Source organism: Grus americana, chromosome 18 (assembly GCF_028858705.1).
Source record: "Grus americana isolate bGruAme1 chromosome 18, bGruAme1.mat, whole genome shotgun sequence".
NCBI lineage: Eukaryota > Metazoa > Chordata > Aves > Gruiformes > Gruidae > Grus > Grus americana.
In genome coordinates this window covers 7,827,231-7,853,709 of record NC_072869.1, presented here as the reverse complement: position 1 = coordinate 7,853,709, position 26,479 = coordinate 7,827,231, and the positions used below count along the sequence as shown (strand labels likewise).

At 43.9% G+C, this 26,479-nt stretch overlaps 1 protein-coding gene across 13 annotated transcripts in view; it reads left to right on the top strand.

Moving 5' to 3' along the window:
* TMEM94 (transmembrane protein 94) overlaps nucleotides 1-26,479 on the top strand; it is a 52,448-nt gene continuing 25,969 nt past the window's right edge. For 3 of the 13 annotated variants that reach the window (XR_008579704.1, XM_054846151.1, XM_054846145.1), the window contains exons 1-12: nucleotides 21-129; nucleotides 1,821-1,873; nucleotides 5,900-6,016; nucleotides 8,297-8,428; nucleotides 20,549-20,668; nucleotides 21,354-21,481; nucleotides 22,081-22,217; nucleotides 22,896-23,092; nucleotides 23,885-24,036; nucleotides 24,690-24,792; nucleotides 25,095-25,181; nucleotides 25,687-25,803. Coding sequence is in view for 12 of the 13 variants with exons in the window: in XM_054846151.1 (XP_054702126.1) it covers nucleotides 8,405-8,428; nucleotides 20,549-20,668; nucleotides 21,354-21,481; nucleotides 22,081-22,217; nucleotides 22,896-23,092; nucleotides 23,885-24,036; nucleotides 24,690-24,792; nucleotides 25,095-25,181; nucleotides 25,687-25,803 (1,065 nt within the window). In the remaining variant the exon portion in view is untranslated. Of the gene's footprint in view, nucleotides 130-1,737; nucleotides 1,874-5,899; nucleotides 6,017-8,296; nucleotides 8,429-13,596; nucleotides 13,666-17,793; nucleotides 19,768-20,548; nucleotides 20,669-20,698; nucleotides 20,834-21,353; nucleotides 21,482-22,080; nucleotides 22,218-22,895; nucleotides 23,093-23,884; nucleotides 24,037-24,689; nucleotides 24,793-25,094; nucleotides 25,182-25,686; nucleotides 25,804-26,479 lie in introns of those variants that run through there. The other 10 variants (XM_054846146.1, XM_054846149.1, XM_054846144.1 and 7 more) reach the window with 10 other exon arrangements.

Genomic DNA, 26,479 nt, shown 5'->3' with positions numbered 1-26,479 from the left:
CGAAGCGCCACCGCGGGTCTCCAGCGCCGTGGCGTCCTGCTTGCCAGTGACCCTGATGGCGGCCCCGGCGGCGTTGGGGGAGGCCCGGCGGGCGAGCGGCTCCCCCGCTGAGACTGCCCGGCGCGGCTGGTGAGTACGGGCCGAGCGGCGGCGGGGCGCGGCCGGGCTCCGTCCCGTCGGAAAGCAGGGCCGGGAGGGCCCGCCGCTCCCTCTAGCGGGGTCCCCACCTCGGCCGGGGGCTGCCCGCCATGGCGGGGGAGGCCCGAGACAGAGCCGGCAGCGGTCCGGCCGCGCTGCCCTCCGTCCCTTGAGCCCGGGCTCCCCCACAGCACCATTCCCCTCAGACACCCTCCTCTGGCACCTCGCCGGAGCGTTACCTAGCTGCTTATGAGGGAGAGGAATTTAAAAAAACCACCCAAAAAAGGCGCTCCCACACGTGTTAGCGGTTAACACACCCGGCGGGGCTTCTCCCGCACCTGAGGGACAGACTCCGCCTCGCAGCGCCGCGGAGCATCCCCCGCCGGGCACCGGCCTCTGCGGTTCCCTCAGCCGCGAGCGAGGCGGGGGGGGGGCGGCCCAGGCCGACCCCCCGGCAGCGCAGGGTGCTCCAGCAGCTGTGGGTGCGCTTGGTGCAGCTGCAGTTTGTACTCTGCCTAAGGGGTTTAGGGATGATCCCAAGTTCTGCCTAAAATGCCTCAACAAGTTTGCCTAGATCCCTTACAAGCTTGGATAACGAGCCAGTTTCATTCTGCTTTGCTCCTACCTCATCATGGTCTTTTGATCAACAGAAGTTCACAGCACACTTCATTTTGCCTCAGACATCCACTTGTTTTATTTCCAAAAGCTGTGAGCCACGCAGTTCCTGGATTACGTTACTGCTGTTTGTCTGTTGTTCGGGAGCTTTCTCCTATCAGGATAACACAGGCCATTATTGACAAGAAAAGGCCTAAAAATCCCAGTTAAAAATCCCATTACATAAAGCACAAGAAGTTTGTCTTAGATGATACTATCTACCCAAAAGATAGCTAGAGGAAGGGAAAACCCACAGACAGGAGCAAATAGTGTTTTAGTTACTCATTTAAGACTCAAGATTTAAGAATGAGTTTTCACAGGACAGCTTATGACACAGAAGAGTTTAAGTTAGCCTTGTCAGTCTTAAAAGTTACCAAGATAGCAGCATATAAGCACTCATCCATCTTCCCAAGGCAGCTGCCAAGTAGTACGTATTCTCACATTTTCTGAGAAAAGGGAGCTGCTATGGTATGCTTGTCTAAAATCCTATTATTTCCCCCAGCAATTGTAGAATAAAGTTCCTAGTTGAACATACACAATGAGATACAATGGTACGGTAGTGCTTGATCTTTATGAAACACTTCTTAAATTCCCTAGAAATGCAAGTTTCTATATAAACAAGCTTCACTTAACAGCTGCTATACTGCATTAAACTACGGGGCTTGGTCAAATATAGCAAAATTTGAATAACCTAGCAAGCAAACTAGATTTACTTTCTAAGAAGCCTGCTTAATACAGGCATGTGTATAAATAGCTACACTTTGCTGGTTTTATGCAAGATATATTTTGTTCTTTAGAATACTGCTTTATCTTTCTTTGTTGTCTTTTACTCAAGCACATCAAAACACTTTACATAATATTCTTCTTAACCATGACCTTTTAAATAAACACATTGCCAACATTTTTTTTTATCTGATGAGAAGATTAAGATATTAATGCTTTTAGCCTAGGTCACAAAACAAATCAATATTGCTACTGCAAATGGAACCAAGAAAACAAACCGCCTTCCTCTAATCTTCACGTTACAGCTCTAACTCCTACACCAAGCTGCTCCAGGCAGAAAAACAGCCTTGAAAGAGAGGTGGGTTGTGAGGATTTATATACCCCTTTGGCTGGGTGGGACTGGGCTGGAGCAGGGCCAGGGGCCATAGGGGATTGGCCAAAAGACAAGTCCTTCTGTAGGGTTGGCCAAAAAGAAGAGTCCTGCCCCCCAGGCCTGCAGGGAGCCTGATTTGCCTTGGGTTGGTTGGGTTAATATCCATGATAATGTATAGGACCATTTGTACACTAAATAGGATACTTTGGATCTCCATCCGGAATACTCTTGAGTGAATAGTGGAGAGAAGTTCTGAAGGAGTTGCAGAGAGCTCCTCTGTTTTCCTTTCACAGTGGAGTGACTCAGCTCACTGCCCTATTTCTAGAGAGAGTTCATCATACAAATGTTCATCATAAAACTTTCATGGAGCTGCTTGTGAGAACAGCAAAATACACGATCTACTAAACCGATTGGTGTCTTTTCTACATAAGGGCTGTGCTTTGCTTTGAATGAATGTATAAGCTTGATCTTGTTAATGGCCTTCAGGTGTCGGGCCTGCTTTGGGGAGCTCCCAGAAAACACCTTCGCATGAGCATAACATTTGTTAAATATCTCTAAATGGCAAACACTGGTGTAAAAGTGGTTTTGCCTAGATTTACTATAAACTATGCATGTAACACCCTTATTTATAAACTGGAATTAAGAGAAAAAGCTGCACTTTCACCTGTGAGTCAGTATATGTCAGCGAAAATTGATTTGCTAGAAGATCCTTTAAATACAGTATAGGCTTTTTTATTTTATTTGGGGCTGCTGCCTTTTTGTGGTTTTCTATCATTTCAGGATTTTTTTTTTATTTTTTAAATGAAGGCAGTTATACAATGTTGGTTACCATAATAACCAATATCATGATGATGAATGACAGCTGTCACTTTTGCAGTGAATTCTTCCATACATTTGCTATAAAATGTTTTAATTGTGATTCAAGGCATCGTGTCACAAAGCAGATGATGTTTCACCACTCTGCAGAAGCTGGAGAGGCCCATACAACTTTCAGAATTCTGCCTTTTGTTGCATTTTTCACTTTGATCCAGACTGAATGCATGCTGTGTCTTTCTGTGGCAGGCTTAGAGTACCTCAAGCAAAAAAGATAAAGCAATCCTTTAATTCCCAAACACTTTTTTTTTAATGAAGTGAGGAAAAACGAAAATAGCAAAGATCTTTCAGATTTGCTATACCTTAATTTGAAACAGTATTGACCCCTGTGGAAACAGTAAGGTAGACTAAACTAGTTTGATTGTTCTTTTGATCATATCTGTCAATTACTTCTCAACTCACCAGAATAAAATAAAAACAAATATGTTCTTCCGATTGTGTAGCACCTTGTTTTACCAATCTTCATCTTGCAAGTAAGCCGATGGTCTGACTCTTACAAGTGTGCCAAAGTTATTTCCTACTCCCCTTCTTCCTTGTTGCTCAGCTTTCATTTTAAGGCACCACTGTCCTTTGAAACAAGTCTAATGTGCAAGTCCTGTGCTGAAGAAAGAAGGAAGGACTCAGAGATATTTTTTATTAGAAAACTCAGCAAGTAGGGTTTAAACAAAAACTGATTTCACCCCCAAAAGGCACACTTGTCAGTTGGAAGACAAATTTTAAGTTCATTTCAAGTTTAATCCTGTTCCTGATTCAAGATAGAATAGGTAGATATCTCTAATTCCTGTCATTTGACACTCCTTATTCTTCACAGCCATGCACAAATGAGATATTTGACCACTACTGAGTTGATTGTACTCAGCACATATACAACATTAGTTCAGAAGATCTCACTTACTTTACAGATACTAATAAATTTACTTCACAGTTTCTCTCTGAAGCAGATATGCATATCCCTATCTTAATCTAGGATTATTGAGACAGAGAATGTTTAGCTGGCCCAAATTTTGACAGTTTTTATCACAAGCAGATACTGAAGCCAAGAAGTGTGGCTGCCAGCTCTCTTACTGTAATTAATTCTGTGCTCTCAATGGGTCTCAAAGCAATTGACAGTATCACTTGATGCACCTTTGGAAGCCCATATATCAGCAAATGTGCCCATGTTGCAAATTATCAGGCAGACATCAGCTACTCATGAGTAGGAAGACCGTATGGTTCTGCTGATATCAAAACAATCAGCTCTAATCTAAGCCATTTTCTCCAAGGCAGCTGCTTTTTTGGTTATTGTGTGTTCCCCCGTGTTTCTATTCTCGGAGACAGATCAGGCTTCTGTTCTTGAGGAATTCACTTTTGGCAGCAAGAAATGTTCAGACTCCCCATCATTCTTCATAGAGTAATCTATGTTGGGAATTTTCAGTAAATAACATGAAAGCATCAGCGATTGAACACTTTAGGGAAAACAGTATCATTAGGTTGATTTATTTTTCTCCCTAAAGACTTGCAGCTTCAGAAACACATTTTTCTTTCCAAATGTCTATAGGTTGTAAGGTTTTCTGCTCTTTCTGTTTGCTAATTGTTTTATAAGTTCTGTACATAATGTATCATGCTGTATAGTTTCTTATTAAATTTCAACACTGATATCTCATACTAATATTGTGAGGTTTGGTTAAGTTGTCATGCTTTGAAATCCTTGGATTTCAAAGGAGGATCTGAAAACGCAGTGTTTATTACCTATATAAATACATTGACTGCATAAGACAGTGTTATTCAAAAGATGATTAGGTAAACAAAAGTTTGAATGGACCTTTGTAAAGCTCTGCTTCTGCTATTCAGGATGTTTCAAACACTTGTTTATACTCAGACCAAGCTACAAGACTGACACATTACTCAGGGCACTTCCAAACAGAAATGAGTTTGGAGTGATGTGAATGTATTTTTCAGATTTGAAAAGGTCTGGGTATCAGATACACATGGCAACCCGAGCACTGAACTCATTCATTCTTATAAATATAAAATATTCTAACGTGCATTGCAGATCTGTCCATATAGCTATGGGCTAACTATTGGCTGAGTTCGGCATACAGAATTTCCAGAAAGTTAGCTTGCTGTTAGTGATATAGGCTTTGGATTGAGTTATTTGGTGGGCCCTATGTTGGGTTTCACTCTACCTAACAATTTGGAAGTATTTCTCAGGCTGGACGAAGCATGATGACCCTTGAACACCACATCCAGCCCTTTCCAAGTTTCACGGACTGCTCTAGAATGAGAATACTGAGGAGGATGGAGTGTGCTGGGAAAGTGAAAGGGGTAAACGGGCTGTACTTGGAGTTTCTGGTGTCTGATTAGAGCAACCACAGCTTCAGGCATCTCCAGATTGTCTGTGGCTGAATACTTGATGCCCACTAACACATTCCAGCCATGCAGTGTCACTTCATTTCTGTCCTGCTGTCTGGCAGAGTTTAACATGTTGACGGCATGAGTGACTAATTGCCTGGGCAGACAGAAGAGAGAGAAGAACAGGGAGGAGAGAGGAAGGCAGATACTCTGGTGTGTAGAAATAGTAGTGCACAAAACTCCTAGGATGGGTGCAGAGTGTGGCAAGTCCTTGCTGTTAGGTAAGGGTGATGGAGAGACATGTCTGGTGGTGGGAATTACAGGAGTCCCTGAAATAGAAGAGTCTGGGAGGGGAGCAGACAAGGACTTTGTGGATGATGGAGTGGGTGGATGCACAACTCTGCATGTTGCCTACAGAATTCATGAACTGCTTCAGTTTCATTGTGTGAAGCCGTTTTCTGAGTGTTTGCAAGACCTCTGTAACGCATATGAGGATTTTAGCAGGTATGATGTAATTCTTGCAATATTCTTGCAGACTTTTTATTTTGATAAATTACACATTCGATATAATTTATTTTGATAAATCATACACGCAAATCACATTTTATATAGCTTCAGTGCCAATCCTGGTGCAGAAACTGAGGGAGGATGGTTTATCATTGTAGCCTTTGCTTTTGGCTTCAGTTATCCTAACACTAGGATATCCCAACCTATGTAGGATTAGCTGTGTTTGGAATTCTTGGTTCTAAATGAAAACTCTTTTTAAACTTTGAAAAATGAAACATTCTGCTTGTTTTGTATATCCAGATTGACAGAGGAAAGACTTGCCTTCTTGCTTTCTCTGTGTGAAATGTCTACAATCTAACCGTTGTTGGCACCTTAAATTGGGGATGTGAGAGAAACTGAACTGCTTCTGGGTTTCAGGTCAGTTTGTTCAAATTTTGGAGAAGCCCTGAGCATGTATGACCATGAAGCAGTGCTGTGTGCACCACTGATTACTTTTACAAGCTCTTGTCATATTGTTAATTATAACAGCTTTTGAATTTCTCAAGGTAGGGAATATTCACTCTTTCCAACCAATCTATCATCTTTTTAATACGCTTGTTGTGTATCCTTCCTAGCACTGCAGGACTTCAGGGTGGTATTCCTAAGCACACAGATGATGTGCCTTGAACTTTAAGGAATGGTGTGTTTTGCGTTCAGGATCACATTTCAGTTTGCTGCCTAAAACAGAGTGTCACTCACGGCAATGCACCAAATCCTGCTCCTGCCCAGCTGCCTCCCTGCACGGCCCCCTGCCCTCCAGCCAGAGCCACCCACTGCTGCTAATGATACAGGCTCCATGGGATTAGCACCAACAGTCCAGGATGTTTTTTTCTTGTTCTGCTTTTGTGACTTTGGCTTCCCAGTTACCCAGTTGTGTCATAGATAATTATGCTTTTGAAGTCCAGATCCAGAGAGAAATTCAGGCACTTAGTTTTGTTTGAATGAGTGAAAGCACGGTGCATAAATCCTTCAGTAGATCTACTAATAAATCTGTCGGAGGGGAGTAAAAAGAAGAATCATGGATTTGTTTCTTAGCCCTTTTATTGTTAGTGACCATTTTCTCCTTAAAATCTTCTCTTGCCTTCCTTTATATTGAAGTCATTCTCAAGTTAAAGACAAGATTCTGAGGCTCTAAGCTGCTGTGTGCAAGCATACAAAAGTACATTTTTCTCCTTCCCACTCCCAGGCTTCTTTGTCAGCTTCACTCCAGTAACTTTGTCTGATCCTCTCTTTGCAATTGCTAATTGGCCTGGCAGGGATACGAAGTGACTGAAAATAGCTTAATCCCTTTGGTGTGTGCACATTGACAAGGGTCATAGAACAGAAAAGTAGGGCAGAGTCCGGACCTGTGGCTCATGCCAGCCAGCCGGCAGCCAAAAAATGGCACTTGCAGGTGCTGGTTGCTGTACTGCAAGAAGTTCTTTGATAACCAGCAGTCTGAATACTGAATGCTTGCTGCTTCTTGGAATGCAGGTGCAGGACTTGCCTGCATGAGGGGAAGTATTGATGTCTAACTCTTCAGTGTGGGGCAGCAGTGGCTTTCTGAGTAAGCTCTGGATGCCTTTTGTTTTCCTTGAAATGATGTAGCATCATGGAGAGTAGTGCTGTAGGTGACTGCCACAAGGATGTGATCTCCAAAATCTTTCTTCTTTGAAGAAGGCAGTATGGTATAGACCTGGGTAGTAAATCCCTGCTGGCAAAAGCCAGTCCTGTTGTATCTAGGAAATGTGTGGGTGGTTTGGGTTGATTTGCAGATCTAGCTGCTTCCTTGTTTGTTTGGGTTTATGAGAAGTATATGTCCAAGCCCTGAGCCTGTGTGTGATATTAAAAAATAGAACCAAGAGTTACTAACCAACAAAAAGGCTTTCCCAAGACCAATCATAGCATAATCTTATAATATCTCGTTGTGTTTGTATACAAGAGAATTCTCTGAAACAACGTTCACAGATCCTTTGTTTTGACCAGAAAAGACATTTTGCATATGTGGAAGGAGAACACATTTGTGCTGTGGGAGAACAAGGAGGAGATGGGTTAGAAGAAGGATGTGAGTTCCAGAGCTGCTTCCTACCTTAATTCTGTTAGAGTCCCAGTTTTGCTAAAAAATTTAAAAAAAAAAAAAAAGGCCTAGTTCCCTGGTAATCTGGAATTGCTTTTATGACTTGTGGCCTACTTAATGGTGGTCAGATACATCCTCAGCCCAGCAGCATAGCCTTGTCAAAGATTGGATGTGTTGTTCAACAAATGGAAGAATCATTACTGCAGGCTGCATTAGAGATTAGCTGGACAAAGCTCCTGGCAGATAAGAATAGAAAGACAAATAGTTGTGGGTGACAGCATACTCCAACACCTGGTGGAATCCAGCGCCTTGTCAGCTTTTTTTGGAGGCTTGCCCAAAAGTCTGTCAGGGCTGCAATAATACTCTTACTCTGAGCTGCAGGGAACTCCTGCTGCCAGTTTTTGGGGGGAGTTAAGCTAATGGGATCAGTTCTGATCCTCAGTAAGGGGAGAGTTGCTGTACTATTAGAAGCACTTTCAGCTCCCCAGTTCTCCTTTTTTTAAAGACCAATCCTGTCATTTGAATTTTGTGAATTTCATCACTTTCTTGCCCTAAAGGGAGTGATATGGGGAGACTGACTGCTTCCCCTTCTGTTTCCACAGATGGTGATGTGGTAAGTGTAGCCCAGCTCATCTCTACCTAGGACACATTCTCCCCTGAGGAGAGAGCAAATCTTCTTTTGCTGGACATGCTCACAGAACTGCATAGCCATGGACCTCAAGGAGAAGTGTCAGGTAAGTTTTGTGATAGGGGTCATGCCCAACTTACATGTTGAGTCCTTCATTATTTTGGGTCAAGATTCACCATTTGGTGTTATGTGATGGTATAATCCATGGTTATTATTAAAGTTGAGAGTTCTGTCACCGTCACATTCCTGGGGATGTACGTGCTTGTATCACTAGGTAAGTCCTTTGCAGGCTGGGACTGAGGCACCATGGTGGAACAACGTAGGTGAAGTATATGCTGTCATGTATGCTGGGTCTTTCTTGAGCTTTAAGGAAGGGCTTCAGTCCCCTGGACACTTAGCTTGGCTCTGTTTGGAGGCTGAATTCACTGAGAAGATTTTTTAAATAAACTAAGGTGATGAAATCATCTTGAGTCCAGTTTTACTGATGATAAGTGTATGTATTTCTTGGGTAATTACATGGCTTTCTAGGGAGTGCTGCAGGATAGTATTTCTAGATCTGGCTTAGAAAGTGCCAGATAAGTCTAGATATTGTATGGAGGGGCAATCTGTCTCTTGATATCTTGCCATGCTTTGAGCTTCAAAGGAAAAAGAAGAGAGAGAGAACTTCGTGAATAGCTGGTATAGAAGCTAAAACGACGTATCTGCTGTGGCTGACAGGAGACTGTAAACTTGGCACATGTTACTACTTCCCAAAAGTAAAATGATTTTGATCACTTCAGTGAGTAGTCTGCTGGTCACTTATGTTTTAGCCGTGTTTCAGCAGCCACCTGAGTATTAAATGTACTTCTCACTCAAAAAAGTGAACTGGTACTAATTCTGGATCCCAATCGGCAATAGGACAGGTAGTTTGAGAACAATGAAAAACGTTATACATGCCAAGCTCTCAGCTGACTCTGGTAAGAGAACATGGTTGGCTTTCCTTTTCGGTGTCCCTCTCTCCACCAGACTGTAAGCTTTGTTTGCCGTCTCTGTCATTCTGTGTGCATCCCTTCCTTGCTGTTTTGTTTACAGTGCTTCCAGCATTAAGAAGTGGTTTTGTTCATTTGTGCAAAGTACCCATTAGATAATCACCTAGACTCAGATCTGCTCTAAAAGATTACTACAGCAGTGCAAGTGACTTAAAAGGTACTCAGTTTTTCACATCAGCTCTTGCGCTTGCCTACTAGACTTCTTATTTGCTAGGTTTTCGGTTCTGTAGTGTGCAAAACCGGGAAGGCTTGGGTTTACTCATGCCTGAACCTCTCGCCGCTGGTGTGCTCAGAGGGCGTGTTTGAACTATGTTGTTTTATATCACATTGCTGTATTACTATGGAGGTAACATTCCAATGAGAATAATTATCTATTTATTCTCTTGTTAATGACATCATGGGCTAATCTGGTATTGATCATTTTAAGAGATGACGCACTTACCATTCTGTACAGGAGAGTGTTCTGTGTAGGATCTGAGAGTGCCAGCACCGGCATTGCTGCAGCCACAGCAGAGCACAGCAGGGACACTTTCACTGTAAGACACTATCTTTGGCTCATCTCTGTCTTTCTCATATGACATTCCTCATTGTATAATGCAGGAAGAGCATATCAAATTGCTGGACAGGCAGCAGTGTGGACAGTATTGTAATAGACCTTTAAAAGGCCTATTAGGAAGGTGTCCTGCACAAGGAGATTACGGTGGAAATCATGGTGTTCTGAACTCCTAGTCTCCTCTCCTGACTTACTGAAGTTTTTTCTCCCTCTCTGAATGGGGATTAAAAGTGAAGGCAAGAGATCATCACACTCTTTTCAACAGGAATTAAAAAAACCCTAACATTGATACATACAGCCAAATTTTACAACTTACTTTGGATTCTGAGGAAAGACCATGGTTTTATTCTTGCTAGCAGTATATTATTTGGTGTTAAGGAGTTTGTTTAATTTTTTTTTTTTCAATATTGCAGATCCTTGTTTCATCCCCTTTAAGGTGGAATCCATCTTCCTTTCCAAAGTGAGGAACTTGGACACATATATGCTGATAAGGGAACAAATTAACCTGCTGTGTAACCTCAATAGTAAATTTGATGTGCTAGGTTTATTTTAAAATGCTAAAAATAAAATGTACCCAAGTGAAAACATCAGTCCCAAATCTAGTTGAAAGCAATCTCTTTGCTCTAACATCTATGTGTGATGAAGAGTTAGCACTCCTGGAATAGAAGACATGCTCAGAGCACTGCTGCAGCACAGACATCTGTCACTCAGCGGATGAGAGACTTGTCCTCTGGCTCCAGTCAGCTAATACAGTTCTGTTGTCAGAAATGGCTCAGGATCAGAGTTTGTCAGGTGTAATGTAGGCCGCCATCCAATTTTTGCCAGAAGCCAGACACTGCAGAGAAAGGCAGAGAGTATTTTAGGAGCAGTGCCAAAATCATCTTAAATTAAATGTGCTGATATCTTGTTCTTTCCTCTCTTCTCCTTACTTTTTAATTTTCTGTGTATTTCTGAAGTTAATTTAATACTTGTAAAAGGTACCAGAATCTCTGCTCCAAGACCCACTCAGCATATACCGAGACAGACAGCAGCATTGATTGCCACAGGACAGCGTGAGGCTTGTGAGTTTGAGTTACTTTAGATGTAGGCTGTATTTGCAGCAACGCAACTATTAAAAATTATTGACATCATCCATACCAGTTACCAATAACAACTGAGCTGTATTATCCCAGTGTAATTGCTGCAGCCTGGATATAGCACCGTGCCTCCTGGCCAGGGTCCGGAAATGTGTTCAGGGAGCCTGTGCCGTACTCCACATTGCTCCAGCTATAGCACTGTTGGTCCTGAGCAGTCTTGTTCCAGGGTGCCTAACAAGAGCTGCAGTCCAGCCTTTGGACTGAAATGTAGCCCAAGTCCTTTGCCTCTTCTCATCTTGCCAGTAACACTATCTTTGTATTTTATTCCCTGCTGTTCTCTAAAACCTCAGCTCTTCTTCCAAGGGCTTTTTCACAAACTGATCCTTTTTCCACAGGCGTCTCTCATCTATGCTGCAGTTTTTGTATGGGTCTCAGTCCCTTCCCTCTGCCTTTATACTCAGCCTTTTATTTTAACCCACAGTTTTATCTTCAGTTCTCAAGTTTACAGTTTTTGCTCTTTCAAAGATAGCACATTCTGTTATTTAATGCACAAATGCATGTCCAGATGCCATTTATGATACCAGCTGACATCAGAAGAAAGCTACATAGTACAAATTACTGACCTACACAAAACACTTTAGAGCAAGGTCTCTTAACAGTGGGGTAAACAAGAAGAGGCGATTTGATCCATTTCCATTTGTGTTCACGACCAAAGCTGGAGGTTTTGAGATGGAAGAAGGTTGTGTTGGGACCTCTTAACTGCGAGAAGCACAGGGATTATTCTTGGTATTGCACTGTCACCAGCAAGTTGTTTCAGTTACATTCATTCAAGTCTCCAGAAGGTGCAGAGCCATGGGAAACAGATCAGAGGGCGGTGTTACATGTATGTTGTGTGAGGGTTTGTCCATTCTTACCCCATGTTGTTGTTGATGATACTTTCTTTTTTCTCCTTACTTTTTTCTTTGTGTTGAAGTGAGTAGGTGAGTAGTTTCTTAGCAGGAAAAGAGGAAGGAAGGAAAAATTGTGCCATTAGGACATTTTGTTCCTCTCTGCAGTTTAAAATTGTTGTCTAGGAAACAAAATGCCCTACAGAAGGATGAAGGATGTCTCTCGCCTCTTTCTCCCCCTGCATTCTCCTGAAGTTACATTAAATGCAGTGTCTGCTTCCCTTCAACTTTGGCTTTAAGAGCTTTGTGAGATTACATACCGATGTGTAACTCAGTGCCAACACAGAGGTGATAACTAGACCCTGTGCTGCGTTTATTGTAAATATCAAGACCTCTTAATCTCTGCACTTCTGGCTTCAGACACAGAATATGGGCTGTGCCTGTGTGGGCATCTGAGTCTCAGGGAAGGAAAGGAAGCAAAGAGCTCAGCCAGATAGGGTAGGCGAGTCCAGACGCCTGTACGTGGTTTTCAAAGCTACCTGATATACTGAGACTATGGAAGCCTTTCCAGTGCCTGTCTGTTCCATTCTGTACCGGCCAGCTGTAATCCTTGGCAAGCCATTGACATGGTTCTTGGCTGGGCCAGTTCTTTACCCCTTTCTCTGTGGAATGAAAGTAATTGGTTTAGTGATTGCTTTGCAGAACTGGAAAGCCCAAGACAGAATTAGGACAGCACTGAAGTAGGAGCTATATAAAAACCCACTTACAAAAGTGCTTCCCTCCAACAATAAGAAGGAAGCACTCTGGTAAAAGATGAGAATGAGAGAGAAGGTTCATTCCTTCTTCACCTCCAAAGGCCTTTTTGTCCCATTACCTGTTGTTCTACCCAGCCCTTCCCTGCCTGCACTAATCCTTTGCCTTCTCTGTGCCACTGCCCAGGTGTCAGTAAATGGGGAGCCCCAGGCATGGCTCATGGCTATGAAGAATTTACGTGCACCTTTCCATTTAGATTGTGTGGCTCAGGATGCAGAATACTGGATGCTGAGAGGGGCTTTTGCTGCTTTCTGTAACAACAGGACAAGAGGGACAGAGCCCTTCAGACGGGACTTGTAACCATCTCAACTTCTTTAAATAGCAAATGCTTATATTTTTAAATTGAGCTTGAATTATAAAGCTGTGGAGTCATCCGGAAGACTCTTCTAGATTTATGTAAGGGACTTAGTATTCCTGAGTCTCCCTGTCTCAGTCTCGTCTTTTTCCTTCCCTGCTCAGGTGTTTCTTCCCCTGTAGTATATTTTATAGCACTTTGTCCTTTCTAATTTGCCATCTGCTTTTCCACAGACCCCTGTCTGTCAGCATCAACCCTTACTGTGCATGCATATGCATCTATACAGGCAGGGAACCCAGGGATTCTGGCTGTGTCGGGTCCATCTGATGAATGGACCATTCTTACAGACATCTGGTGCTATCCTGGGCAAACTTTCTTCTCTATGCCTTTTTTTTTTCTTCCCCCTTTCTATCTCTCATCCCCCACCCCCATCCACCGCCTCCTTGCTGGATATGCAGCGTGACTGGAAACAGGCTGAATTAATCAGCAGACTGGTGCTTCACTCTGCTGCTTCTGTCTCATTCTCTGCAGCGCTGGGCTCTGCACAGTCTTGCTCTCTCTCCCTCTGTGCTCTCTCATTTTTGGAGGGCAGCAGCAGCGCAAGTTTCTGGGGAAGTGGCTCAGGAATTTAGCCCAGATGCTCTTCAAGCAGGCCGATCTCTGGATCCCCCACCAAGGCAAATGCCGCAAAGTAAGTTTCTCTCCCTTAACATTTAAATTCAAAATGGCTTTTTCTCTCTCTCTCCCCAACCTGCATCCTGCCTGATGTGATGGTGCATGAAGAGCTTTGAGGTTTTGGGAGAGAGGTTATGGCAGGACATGAAACAGCGATTGATGATTTTAGCTAGAGAATGGCTTGGCGTTGGAGGTGATGGGGAAGGAAGCTCTGATTTAAACTGCAGGTTTAACCTTAGAACCAACAGGAGGGGCCAAACATGATTTTAGCTGCTGACTCCTGCTTTGCTCCCCCTCTGCCTGAGGCCCCCCTCTGCCTGACTTAAATTTGTCTGTTTTTTCTATGGGCTTTGATCTGCAGCTGTTGAACCTCCTTATCCTTTTGAAATGTCTTGCAGTGCACCTGCTAGGCTGTATCGTAGTTTTAGTCCCCAAAGTCTTCAGATAGAGAAGTGGGGATGGGAAGGAAACTAATGGGGGGAATGAAAGATGTGCTGAAGTTCTGTGGATTTCTGAGCATTGCTGGCCTCTGGGAGGGGATTAGCATCCTCTGGAGTAAGCTCTGCATTGGCATAAAGCAGTATGCTGTGTGTTAAAGCCAGAATAGATATGGACCCCTAACTGCTCTCTGAACTTGGAGGAATACTGTAACATGATAAATTACAGTAATTAAAGCTTGATAATTGCATAGTACAGGTAAGCTTCAAAGCACTGCGTAAACACTGCCTCACCCTCCCAGCAGCCTGGTGGGGCAGGTAACTATGGTTGGGAATTTGCTGCTGCAGGACTGAAGAGACAGACTGGGGAATGTACTATTCAAAACTGGGCTGTTACCTGGGGACCGGTCGCCTCTTTCTCTGCTGTTGAGCTGCTACTAGCTGAGGGAGAAGCAAAACACTGGGCTTTGCATTACCCAAGTGGAAAGGTTGATTGTGCCTATTGGCATCTTATTCTGTGTTTTATGGAGGGCATAAAATGTGAATGTCATTGTCTGGATTAAAATGGACTCTGTTCACACCAAAATGCAGTGGTGATTCAGGTGGTTGATTAGTGTTTCTTTGGCCAGATCTCTCAGAGATCTGTGCTCCTGCAGCTGTGTCTCTTTGCAGTGTAAGTCTGCAGGCCCTGTTAGTGATGAGCTGCAGGGAGCCTCAAAGCCAGGTCCACACTGGAGCCCCCGCAGGCACCCAGTTACCGAACTGTGGGGGCTCTTTTGTCCAGGGCAGGGGGAGGTCTGGGCTGTCTTTCGTGCTGTTGCTGCAGATGGAGGAAGGAGACAGTTGTTGACTATTGCTCTGTCCGTTAATTTGGGCACTGCTGTGCTGAAGACTTTGCTTGTTTCATTTGATTTGAGACCACCAACAGATAAGTTGTGGCTGCCAAGCTCATGTCAGGTGGTATTTAAACCAAGTTCAATAGCTGTTCGTTGTGCCTTCTGGTACCTTTCCCAGCATATCCAGTTTTAAAGGCAGCGGCCCCCACAGAGCCATGATCTACTTGATGGAGCTGCCTGAATCGTGCAAGTATCAACACGTATTTCTTTTTTCTGTGCTTTCCAGTAGTGTTCAGGTGGGTTGGTGAATATTATAATCTTCATACAGTTGGTAGGGAGTTGGTAGTCCCATTATAAAGATGAGAAACTAAGGCACAGAGGAGCATCTGATTTTCATACTGCAAGGCTAAAATCTGTGGCAGAAGGAAGAACAGAATCCGGCTGTCCTGATTGTTAGTCCAGAGTCTTAATCAAAAGATAATCCTGTGGAGTACGAATGTGCCAGAGTGGAGGCTTCATGCAGCCTGGGTCACTAGAGAAGCACTCTTGCTAGGAGTCGGGGATCAGACGTCTTTTCAAAAGTAACTAGGTGAGCACTAAGAAAGACAAAAAGCATAATCGGGACCAAATATGTAGGTAATAAAGGGAAACTTTTGCCAAGAGTGGCCTGTGCGTTGGCTTTCTGGCTACCTCTGTATCGTTCTGTAGCATGGCTGTGCCATTTCAGGCACTTTGAACATTAACTCAATAGCTGCAGTTGGACAGAGCTGTAGCATACTGACATATAATTTGCTTTAGAACCAGAATAAATCCCTCTCTAGCACTAGCCTGCTGAAAGAAACATTGCCCCAAGAAATTGCATGCTGTCATGTGTATGATGTCTGCCACCCTCTCTGATGAGACCCAAAGAACCCCACTATGGGTCATATTGTGCCTTATCCTAAGCAAGGATATGACTTACAGTACTAAATGCAAATATATTTGGTGGAGTTACTCCTTCTCATGTGTTTTTGAAACTGTGAATAATGCTTACATTTCAGGAGGTGTAATCCCCGAAGTAGATAAATAGCGTGCAAAATGTCATTGTTAAATTAAAAACTGCCTTCTTGTTTCTGCAAAGGAATGCAAAATAGCTCTCAGAAAAAGGAAGAATATTCTGCTGCCCAGTTTCCCGCCTCCAACTGTTTGAATCTGAAAAGCAATTGAGTAGAAGTGTTAAAAAAGGGGCCCAGTGTGTGCAGCCTGGGAAGAGGGAAACAATCTGACAGCTGCCTTGTAGGGGTGGAACTGCAGTCTATCAAAATTGAAGCTTCTAGCAAATCTTCTGTTTTCTGTTCCCTTATTTGCTTAAACAATCTTTGTAAAGGCAATTACATTGAAGTGTACAGCAGTCTTGGTGAGAAGCCCTTATTCTGCAAGAGACTGAATCAACAGAGGACGGAGGATGATTCAACCCACTTTGCGCAGTTGAATCAACTTAGGTGTCTACAGAAGCAGTTGGCAGGGTGAATTCTGTAAAGCAAAGAATATATTTGTGCTCCAGTATTATTTAAAGAAATGTTTGGCACATGATACACCGCCACATATTATATCAACACGTATTGGTACAACAAATAAATATGCTACTGTGGATGTGTAATGGGTGTATGAAAATAGGACTTAATTATACTAATATTTTGTGTCCATTTCTTACCTGTATACATTCTGACCTCTGCTTGTTTGTTCCTTTTGAAGGAAGAAACAAGACCTCTATCTTTCATCGGATAGCAGAGAGTGTGAGAGTAGCTGATAAACTTTTAAGATATTCTTGGAATGGTTCTATGTGTAAAAGAACAGGATGGGGAATTTTAGGAGGACAGATCAGGAACCAGTAGTGATTTTGTGTGAGGATGAAGGTGGGCTGCGGGAAGCAGACATGAGTAGGTGGTGATGCTCAGGAATAGCTTCACATTGTGTGAGGAAAAATCAGAAGATAACCACTCTTTTCCTACCTATCAATCTGAAAACACTCCTGCAACCCATGAGGATGGAAACTTTTTTGCTGTGAGCCAGGCAAGGCTACAGATTTAAACAAGCTCTCAGATCATGGAGTATTTGCCAACTAATTCCCCCCGTCAAACTATTGAGGGCCAACTGAGAGGAGAAGGCAAAGAGAAGTCTACTGATTCTGTGGCTCCCCGTCTCCTCACTCTGAGCTGCTGCTTGTCTTCTTCCTGAAGAGCCAAACCAGCTCCTAAACCTGGGCATTTGTTAGGTCTAGCTCAAGTTCCCTTTCCCTGTCATTTGCAGGCAAGCTAAGCAGTAATTTAACATTTAGGATATTTACTGAAAGTGGAGAAATGAGGAGCCCATTCACTCATTTTCATCTTCCCATCCAGTCCGCACCTCAGCACATTCATTCCCTCTAGAAAATGAAATCACATGTACAAAAAAAAAAAATCTCCTGCACTGTGCGCTTTTTCCTTAACAGCCATCCTGCAGATGAGAGACACATTATCGTCTGCAAGGCAGAAGGTTGCAATCATCCTGTGTTTACCTGGCTTGAGTCACGCCTCTTGGACTAAGGCTGTGATAGCCGGAGCAAGGGTCAGCTCCAGAGGAGCCGTAAGGGCACTTAGAGGCTCATATGCTCTCCAGCCTCTCGGGGCAAAGGAGAAAACAACTGCTCATTTTCTCCTCAGGATTTTTTCCCTTTAGGCATGGGCGAAAGGAAAGTATAGCCTTTTAAAATGCCTCCTGATACTCATCAGGGGTTTGCTTTCACTGTAACCTGGAATTTACTGTCTTGTCTTTTTTTTTTTTTTTTTTTGTTCTTCAGAGGAAGACCTGTGCTAAGGCACTGGGTGGGAAAGTGTCTCGCTGGTTTTGTTTTGACCTGAAAATTAGTGGATTACTCTTTGAATGCAACTCTCCAAAACAAAGATGTGAATGTTGATGTTTTTATTAATGAACTGACACCTCCGGTGAATGGCTTCTTCACCCTGGGGTGCTCACCTCCTGTTTTGTGGCAGGAAGAGCACTTACAGCTGATGAAAGGCTGGAAAGATCCCTCTGGGACAGCTTAAGAGCACCTAGGTTTGCCATATAGAAAGGTTTACTTTAGGGCATTTGAAAAATGCCTCATTAGCAGTTGATGACTTAGCAGGGTAGCTCTTGTTGCGAAAACCTGCAGCTGCCCCTTGCCAGGAGCTCAGGGTGGCTCTTCTTGCCTGTCCCTTTCATTCCTTGGTTCCAAGCACTTTCCCTTGCCCTCATCGGCACTAGGTTATCTGAGTCACTGCATGCAGCCTCTCACTCACATTATTACAGTGTTTATTTACCAGGCCGGCTCTGTCTGCTTTGCTGAATACTCCATGTTTGAAGTGTCAGGATGGGTGCTTAGCAATCCCTGCCCTTCCTGCTGTTCTTCCTCCACAGCCCTGCCACACTCTGCACTTGTTCTTTCTCACCTGCTACAGCCACCTTCCTTTGTGGCTGCCCTTACTTTGATGGATACTACAGCAAAACAGTAACTCCTGTGTAAGGACTGGAGCAGGTGTGTGGAAGTATTTCAGGAACCTTTTTGATTACCTCTGGATTTGCTGCCTTTTTCTGCTGGCTGCCCGCTGTGATGTGGCAGTTTCTCTTTCCAGGCAGTGTGTGACTGCACTAGATGTTGGCATTAAGTGCAGCTTTCCTCATTTCTTCCATAGCTCTTTATGAATCCATTGGAACTGGCTCAGTGGTGTCTAAGCAGACGTTGCTTTTCAGTTGAAGACCCTCTTATTATTGCTGCCTCTCTTTCTGTGTCTTTTATTTTATCTGTCTGCTTTCCCTTTGTTGGAGAGGATGACTGCTTTTGTGGGTGCTTTTCTATGCCCCAAACAGCCAGCAGAGAGAGAGAAATCTTACTGTCAGTCGCTCCGTGTTGCTCACAGGCACTCCTGTTTGCAGCACTCCTGTGGTGCAGCAGCGTGTCTGTTGCCAGCTATGCTGCCTGCCATCTTCTCCTCTGGGAGTCTTTGAGAGACTCCTATGTTTAGTCCTGTGCTGATGTTACCTGGGCTGCTTCCAAGAACAACACAGAACTGCTTCCTCTATTCCTAAAACTGACACAGAGAATGAAAACTACAGCAGGATTATTTTTAGTTCTGTAAAAGTGCAGCTAAAGCAGCATTGCTAGACTCTGCCTGGCCAGCATTTGCTGTTTCAAATTGTTCCTGATAGGTGGGGAGTGTGTGTGTGTGGTAAATGGTAGTTTAAAGAGTGTTTACCTTCTACTCCTTGACGCTTACAATTGTGGATTGGACCATCGATACAAATGAGTCTGAAGTCTGAAATTTCCTGTACGTGTTCATCATGAAATCACTCAGTTAAGGAACAGGAAGAAAAGTGCAGATCATAGCTGAGCTGCGTTTGCAGAGCAGGGTGCGAGCATGCAGGTCCTGAAGAGCAGAGCTGCTGCAGTTTGAGACCACGGTGGATTTGGCAGGGCTGGGAAGAGCTTGTGACTGCAATAGCAGGAAGAGCTGCAGCTCCTGCCTGAGCTGTATTTGCTGGGTTGTGTGTCGCGCTGATGGGGACCGGAGGGGGAAGCTTCCTGCCTGCTTTGTGTTCAGTGGTTCTGTACTCTGTAAACAGTATGATACACCTGAGCATTTCTAACATGCAGGATATCCTATGCGCTGTACGCCCTCAGGGTGTTTGTATTAAAACATGAAATGCAAATGAGAACTTTTATTGACCAGTTCCCTGATAGCTGCTGTAGCCCTCTCATGGACACCTGCCTGCTTTTCCTTGTTGATTCCCTTTCAGTGATCTGGTACCCACAGTACCTCTCAGCAGTCTCTGTGATTTGAAAGGAAGGTAAGTGCTTGTGTTCTTGCTCCAGAAATGCAAGCCTTTCTTGTTATCAGCGTCAGATGGCATGCTCTTGGGTTGTGTCTTTTCAGGCTGCTGCCTCTTTGCTGAAGAGTGAGGGAGCAGTGGTCTGGACTCTGTGCTTCCATAGCCCTGTATGTTCACACAATCCAGCACTTAAATTTCCAGTGCTTTCTTTTGTAAAAGGAGGAGTTGGTGCTGGAGTCCTGTCTCTGCCTGAACTGGTGCATTGACTAGCACTTAAATCTGGGAGGTTCTGTGTCAAAGTCGCCACAGAGGCAGGATTCATAACCAAAAATTAATGAGGAGCAGATATTGGATATTGTTAGAATTGCAGATATTCTACTACTTAGTTGTTATTACTGTTGGAAAAATCCATCCTGTAGCATTGAAATTCTACCATAACTGTGTTCTGTTGTCTCTACAAGCTGATACCAGTTCAGCCTGCGTAACAACCTTGGAGCTGAGCAGCCTCCCTTTGTATTGTCCCCAGCCCCTACTGATTAGAATCTTGTTTCACAGAAATGACTTGGTATTGTGCTTTGATAAAGCACAGTTAAGAACTGGTTTGTTTACCTGATGTTATCTAGATGCTCTAATTCCAGCCAGCAGTCTAAAGTTCACAGAAGGGAAGATTTCAGGAAAATGGAGAATCAGACTGGTGCTGATGAGCGCAGGGCGTTCACGGTAGGGTGCGCAGTCAGCCACCAGGAAGAAGCCCAAAGAGAAAATAGGAAAGCACTAAACTGTTCTTCTGGCACTTCAGGATGAGATGACCTCAAGTTTGGGCCTTACCACAAAGAAAGCCCTCACGATTCTGAGAGACCAGTTGTCAGCACTGCTGGATGGGCATCAGAAGGAACAGAAAAAAGGGACTTCATGGAAGGTGAGGCACCAGACAGCACAAGGTTGCGCACTCAGTCCCCCCTTCTAAAACTAAAGCTGAAGATAAACCAAAAGTTGGCTGCATTCCCTCCCAGACTGCTGCTGCAGAGTGTCCTGGTGTAGAACTGCCAAAGTCCTTGGGACCAAAGCAAGGAATTACCTAAGGGTATGTTTCTCTCAGCACTTCTCTCCTGGATGGTGGAGCTCTACAGGAGCTTAGCTTCACCTGTGAAGGATCTAAGGGCTTCAAGAGCCACTAATGGCAGTGTGCCTAGGGAGTCCGTATCAGGTGGAGAGAAAGAGCTGCAAAGCTCAACGGTCTCCCCTTGTCCACCATGTTTGTCTGGCATGTGTGTTGCGTACAAAGTGCTAGCGTTTATGCACAGTACTTAAAAGTGTTCCTTGCTTGGTTAGTGACAATAGGGCAGCCTGACACAGAAGCCTTTTCCTTCTTCCAAGCAAGAGTACAGCAAAGAGTGTTCACCCGGAGTCGCCAGCTGAGCAGCCATTAGTGCTGTAGCATTTGCATAACTGATCTGGGATGCTCTGTATAATTTTCAGGGGTTTTACAAAGTTGTGTTCACCCTGGAGTGCAACTGCTGCTTTCAGCGTTTCTCACTCTGCTTTTTCAAATGTCTGGCTCTGTATTTCATGAATGCTGACTGTCTGCTTCTCTCCTTTTGTAGGAGGTGTGGAGGAGCAGTTTTCTGTACCATGGTAACCGTTGCTCCTGTTTTCACTGGCCTGGTGCATCTCTGATGCTTCTGGCAGTGCTGTTGCTGCTGTGCTGCTATGGGAGCCAGCCACAGGGGAGGTAAGCAAAACATCCTATACTGGTTAGCTGAAGTAAGGTTTATATCGTCTTGACACTGTCTGTGGTTGACATAACGGCGTTGTCCCTCATTTTGCCTAAACATCTAGACATTAGCATACTCATACTGGTGATTCTGTCCCTATCGGTCCCTTTTGCAAAACTTCAGCCAACTTCAATCTACTTCTAATAGACCCATAGAGTGTCCTATGAAGAGATTGAGATTTTTTTTCCTACAGTGTTCCTAGATCTTGAAAAATCCTAAGGCATTATCATATTTAGGAAGGATTTTGAAAGTGGAGAAGTTAGTGGCTCATAGGAGAAGTTATGGTGCTGTCACATGTGCCATAGCATGCCTTGACCGTATTTGTAAGGGTATTACAATTGAGATGAGTCTTTTCAGACTTGTCTGGTGGGATTATTCTAAAGAAATAGTGTGATCATAGCTCCCCTGCTTCTCTTTTTTAGCCATAAGTCTGTGGGATGTAGGAATAAACAACCGAGCAGGTGTGCATTTATCTCTGTGGGTGGTTGGCAGAGTATTCTGCTCATTTACTCAAATCTCATCTGCTTTCTGCTTTCTTCTGTTTTGCTGTGCAAAGCCAAGGTGCTGAGATAGTTAATGCACTGGCACTCTTCCTCCTTCTCCTCTTGGATCTCTTCATGATCGGACGTCAAGAGAGGCTGAAGTGCAGAGAGGTGGAGAGGAGACTTCAGACAATCATTGATAAGATAAATGGTGAGGTCTCATTCATCTGTCTCTCATTTGCATTTGTGTTTTCCTCCCATTTGGATTTTTCTCCAAACCTGATCACATACGTTACTAATTGAGCTTACTAGCCTTCCCTTATGTTACACAGAAACAGGCTGTGAGAATTGTGTCCTACTCATGCCTGTCCTGTAGAATAGTTATTTTGAGCTGTCATGTGGCCATGTGCTTCCATTCTGTGTGTTATCAGGTAGGCGTCTGTTATGTCTGTGCTTTGGAGTAATTCGAATCCTCAGTATCTTACAAAAATATCTGCCTTGTAGCAGATGATGAGAGAAGAATACGTGGGGTTGTACCACAACATAGAACAGAAGGAAATAAATTGCTGCTTGTGAGCATCGTCTCAGTGTGGGCTTTTGAACCTGAGGAGGCAGTTCATTTCAGTGCAGCAGTTTTAAGGACAGCCTTTAGCTTTTCCATTGTACAAGTATGTATTTAAGGTTATAAAATGACTATGTTTAGTTGTTAATACTGAGTGGAGACAGAGGGGAAAAGCCATCAAGGAGAAAGAGAGAGACGATAAAAGATCGTGGGAATGAACTGAGCTTAGCGTTGGAGGACCTATAGCCACTACAGGATGTAAATCGCTGTGTGATTGGCCCCTCCAGAATTGTTATCACTTAATTTTTTCACACTTTATGCTTTCAGATACACTTGGCAAAGAGGTGAAATGGCCAGACTCGATGTACCCTGACCTTCACATGCCTTACGCCCCATCCTGGTCCCTTCATTGGGCCTACAGGGATGGTCATCTTGTCAACCTGCCTGTCAGCCTGTTAGTAGAAGGAGATGTCATTGCTTTGAGGCCAGGCCAGGAGTCATTTGCTTCTCTGAGAGGGATTAAGGTAACTTGCTTGTCTTATTTCCCTGGCCTGTAACAATATATTTCCCAGGATTTTTGTGCTAATACTCTAATTCCCAGTGTACAGATTATTGGAGCGCTTGATTTCTTCTGACCTTGAAAATGGTTTGAAATTGCAGTTTAGAAAAGGACAGTGCTTTGCTAGACAGACTGCATCTTCTCTATGAACTCCCAAAACCGATGGACAGGAGACACTAACGTGATACCAAGGCACCATGTTTCCACCTCTTCAGGTCAAGGGCGAAATGTAATGTGCTGCTGAATATAGGTGGAGTGAATCTAGCCAGTAGGATGATATGACATACAAACCCCCTACTTTATCCTGGGTTTTGTGTGGACAAATAAAGTTTGTCTGCTTTTACCTTCTCCTTACTACTGATTCATGATAAAAGAAGATAATATAAAATACCTCGTGTAGAAGTAAATTAACAAATCAATTACAAGATCTATGCAAAGATTTTGCTGCTTGTGGAAGACTGGAAAAAGTTTAAAGCTTGAAATTTACTTTTGTTGTTTTTTATCGTAACTTTCATTCCAAATGCCCATTTTCACAAAATAAAATGTGCTTGAACACAAGCATTTAATTTTGCTTCAAGTTTGAAGCAATAGTTCAGCTAATGAATTTTTGAGAGCTGAGAGAGGGACCTGTGACAAACACGTATTGTGTGACTTGCAGTGGGAGGGATCCTGCCAGACTAAACCTCTAGCCCCTCACAGCAGGGTTCCACCGAGGCCCTGACTGTGCAGCCTTTGGGCTCTCTCACTTTTTTTCTAGGATGATGAGCACATAGTTCTGGAGCCAGGAGATCTCTTTCCACCTTTCTCACCTCCACCCTCCCCAAGGGGAGAAGTGAAGAAAGGACCTCAGAACCCTCAGCTGTATCGTCTCTTCCGTGTCTTGAAGACCCCAATAATTGATAATGTCAGGTGGGTTAAATACAGCGCACAATGCCCACACAGCTTGTCTGTGTCCTTGTTGCTGCCTTGTGTTGGCAAAAAATGAGACTTACCAGTCCAGGACAGGAATTTTCAAATATGCTGTGCTGTGTTTTCTTTATTACCTGGGAATGCTATAAGTATCTTACTTTCTGTCTTCAATTGTCTTCCTTAACTGGTAGGTTAATATATAAAACTTAACTGGTAGGCTAATATATAAAACCACATATGTGCTAAGTATTACTGTTCAACTCATTACTTTCCAGCTAAATTTGAATGATGCAGGGAGGTCACAAATTTCATGCATTTGATTTAACCGTGATGATTACCATATTGCTGGTTATCTCCTTTGGTCGGAGATAGAGAAATGTGAATGTTCTGTACGAGTTTCATTACACATTGGGGCAACGGAGCCTTCCTGTTAAGTGGGTGAGGAGACCTGGGGAGTTTGCTCAACAGCACTGCAAATTTGCCAGTGCAAGTGCAACTGTTATTGTAGAACTTGGCTTCTCTTTTGAAGGTCATCCCTCATAGCACAGCGTGAATGCAGTGTTCTAATCAGGTCTGCTAGGAGGTTTATATCTGAGGAGAGTGCAGGGTTAGGGTTTGGTTGCTGAAATCTCAAGCTGTTTTCCATTTTTTAGGTGGTGTCTGGAAATGGCTTTGTCACGTCCTGTGACAGCCCTGGATAATGAGAGATTCACTGTACAGTCAGTGATGCTGAAATATGCTGTGCCTATTGTACTGGTAGGTCTCATTTCAAGCCTTTGTTGTTGAATATAGCCATGTTTTGTCAATAAAAGTGAAGAATTTGCAGCCATCAACAGGAAATTGTGGCCAGGCCCTAACTCATGCAGCTGACTCTGTGTGTACCTTGTGTAGTTCAGAGAAGCAAAGATGCTGAGCCATCTAGCAGTGAGGAACTGCAGCAGCAGACCAAGTATATCTTCCAGACTTTCCCAGGGCTGAGAATGTTACAAGGCTGTGAAAACTCCTTCCCTACAAGTACTAGTAGTTAGCTGACAGTGTCATCTCTGTTTGAATCACAGGCTGGCTTCCTGATCACCAATGCTGTGCGCTTCATTTTCAAAGCTCCTGGAATTGCTTCTTGGCAGTACACTCTTCTTCAGCTACAGGTAAAGGAGAGCTTTGAGCTCCACTACATCTCCTCCCCAGAGCACCACTGAGACTGATTCCCTCCCTCATCCTGTGACAGCATCCTGTGCACGCCTGTGTGCATGCTGGACCCCGGAGCTCTCAGGGGAGCAGGACAACAACTCTACCCTGGCCATTCTCTCACTGCTGTCTCTCACTTGCCATGTGTATATATATATGTGTGTGTGTGTATATGGTATCCTTTGCCTTTAAACTTGTAAGAGTTTATGCCAAATTCAGCAGGAAAACCAGCTGCAAGCTGGTGTGATTTATTCACGGCCTCCTTCATGACAAACCCCTAAGGGTGTGTGTGTCTCCCTTCCTGTGCCTCTCTCTGCATTTGCACCGCTTCCAGTGCAAGCAGTCTCCTTCCTTCCTGCCATTGCCTTTTACCCATCCTCTCACTGCGGTGGAAAAGATGTCATGTGAGAGGTCTGACTTCTTGTTGTCTCTGTGCTTGCTGTTGATTACAAACGTTCTTTTCAGGTGAATGGTGTCCTACCCATCCTTCCGTTGCTCTTTCCTGTCCTGTGGATTCTTGCTACAGCCTTTGGAGAAGCCAGAGTGTTGGCCCAGATGAGCAAGGCCTCATCCACTTCACTGGTAGGTATCTCTCCACATCAAACCATTGCAGAGAAAAGAGCAGGAGATGAGAAGGGCTCTGTGAAGTGAGCACGGTGAATTCAGCAGATGTGTCCACATAATTGTAAAAACTTGTTGGATCTTTGGTTGTCTCAGCTGTGCCCTATTTCTGGAGCACAGCGTGGCTTCTTGAACAGATGTTTTAATTTTTTCAACCTGTCTACAGATATCCCAAGGTGATAGGAAGCTCCAGTGATTCTGTAAATCTCTTCAAGGCATGAGCCATCTATCAGCTAAATACAATCTGTCAGAAAGGTTAACATGGAGATAAATGCCCTGTGGTGGCTGTAACTAGGGAACGTTTAGCCACTGCGAAGGAATGGGATACATGAGATCCTCTGCAATCCCCTCTTTTAACGTGTGGGCAGAACAACCCTTTCCTGAGGCTTCGCTTGCAGGCTTGGCCTTTGCAGCAGGTTGGGGCGTAAGAGGAATTTCTGGTGGTTGTGCTGGTTTGGGGAGTGGAGTTGGGTAGTCGATGGGTGTGTGATCCTGAACTGGATGCGCTGATGGGTGTCTCTTGTTCTCTCCTCGTGGCAGTGTTGGTGAGATGCACTGTGCTACGTTTGTCTTCTGTGCTGACTTCTGTTATGCTTGTACTTGGACAGAGTTACTCTTTCCTTCTTGTCCTTCCTTG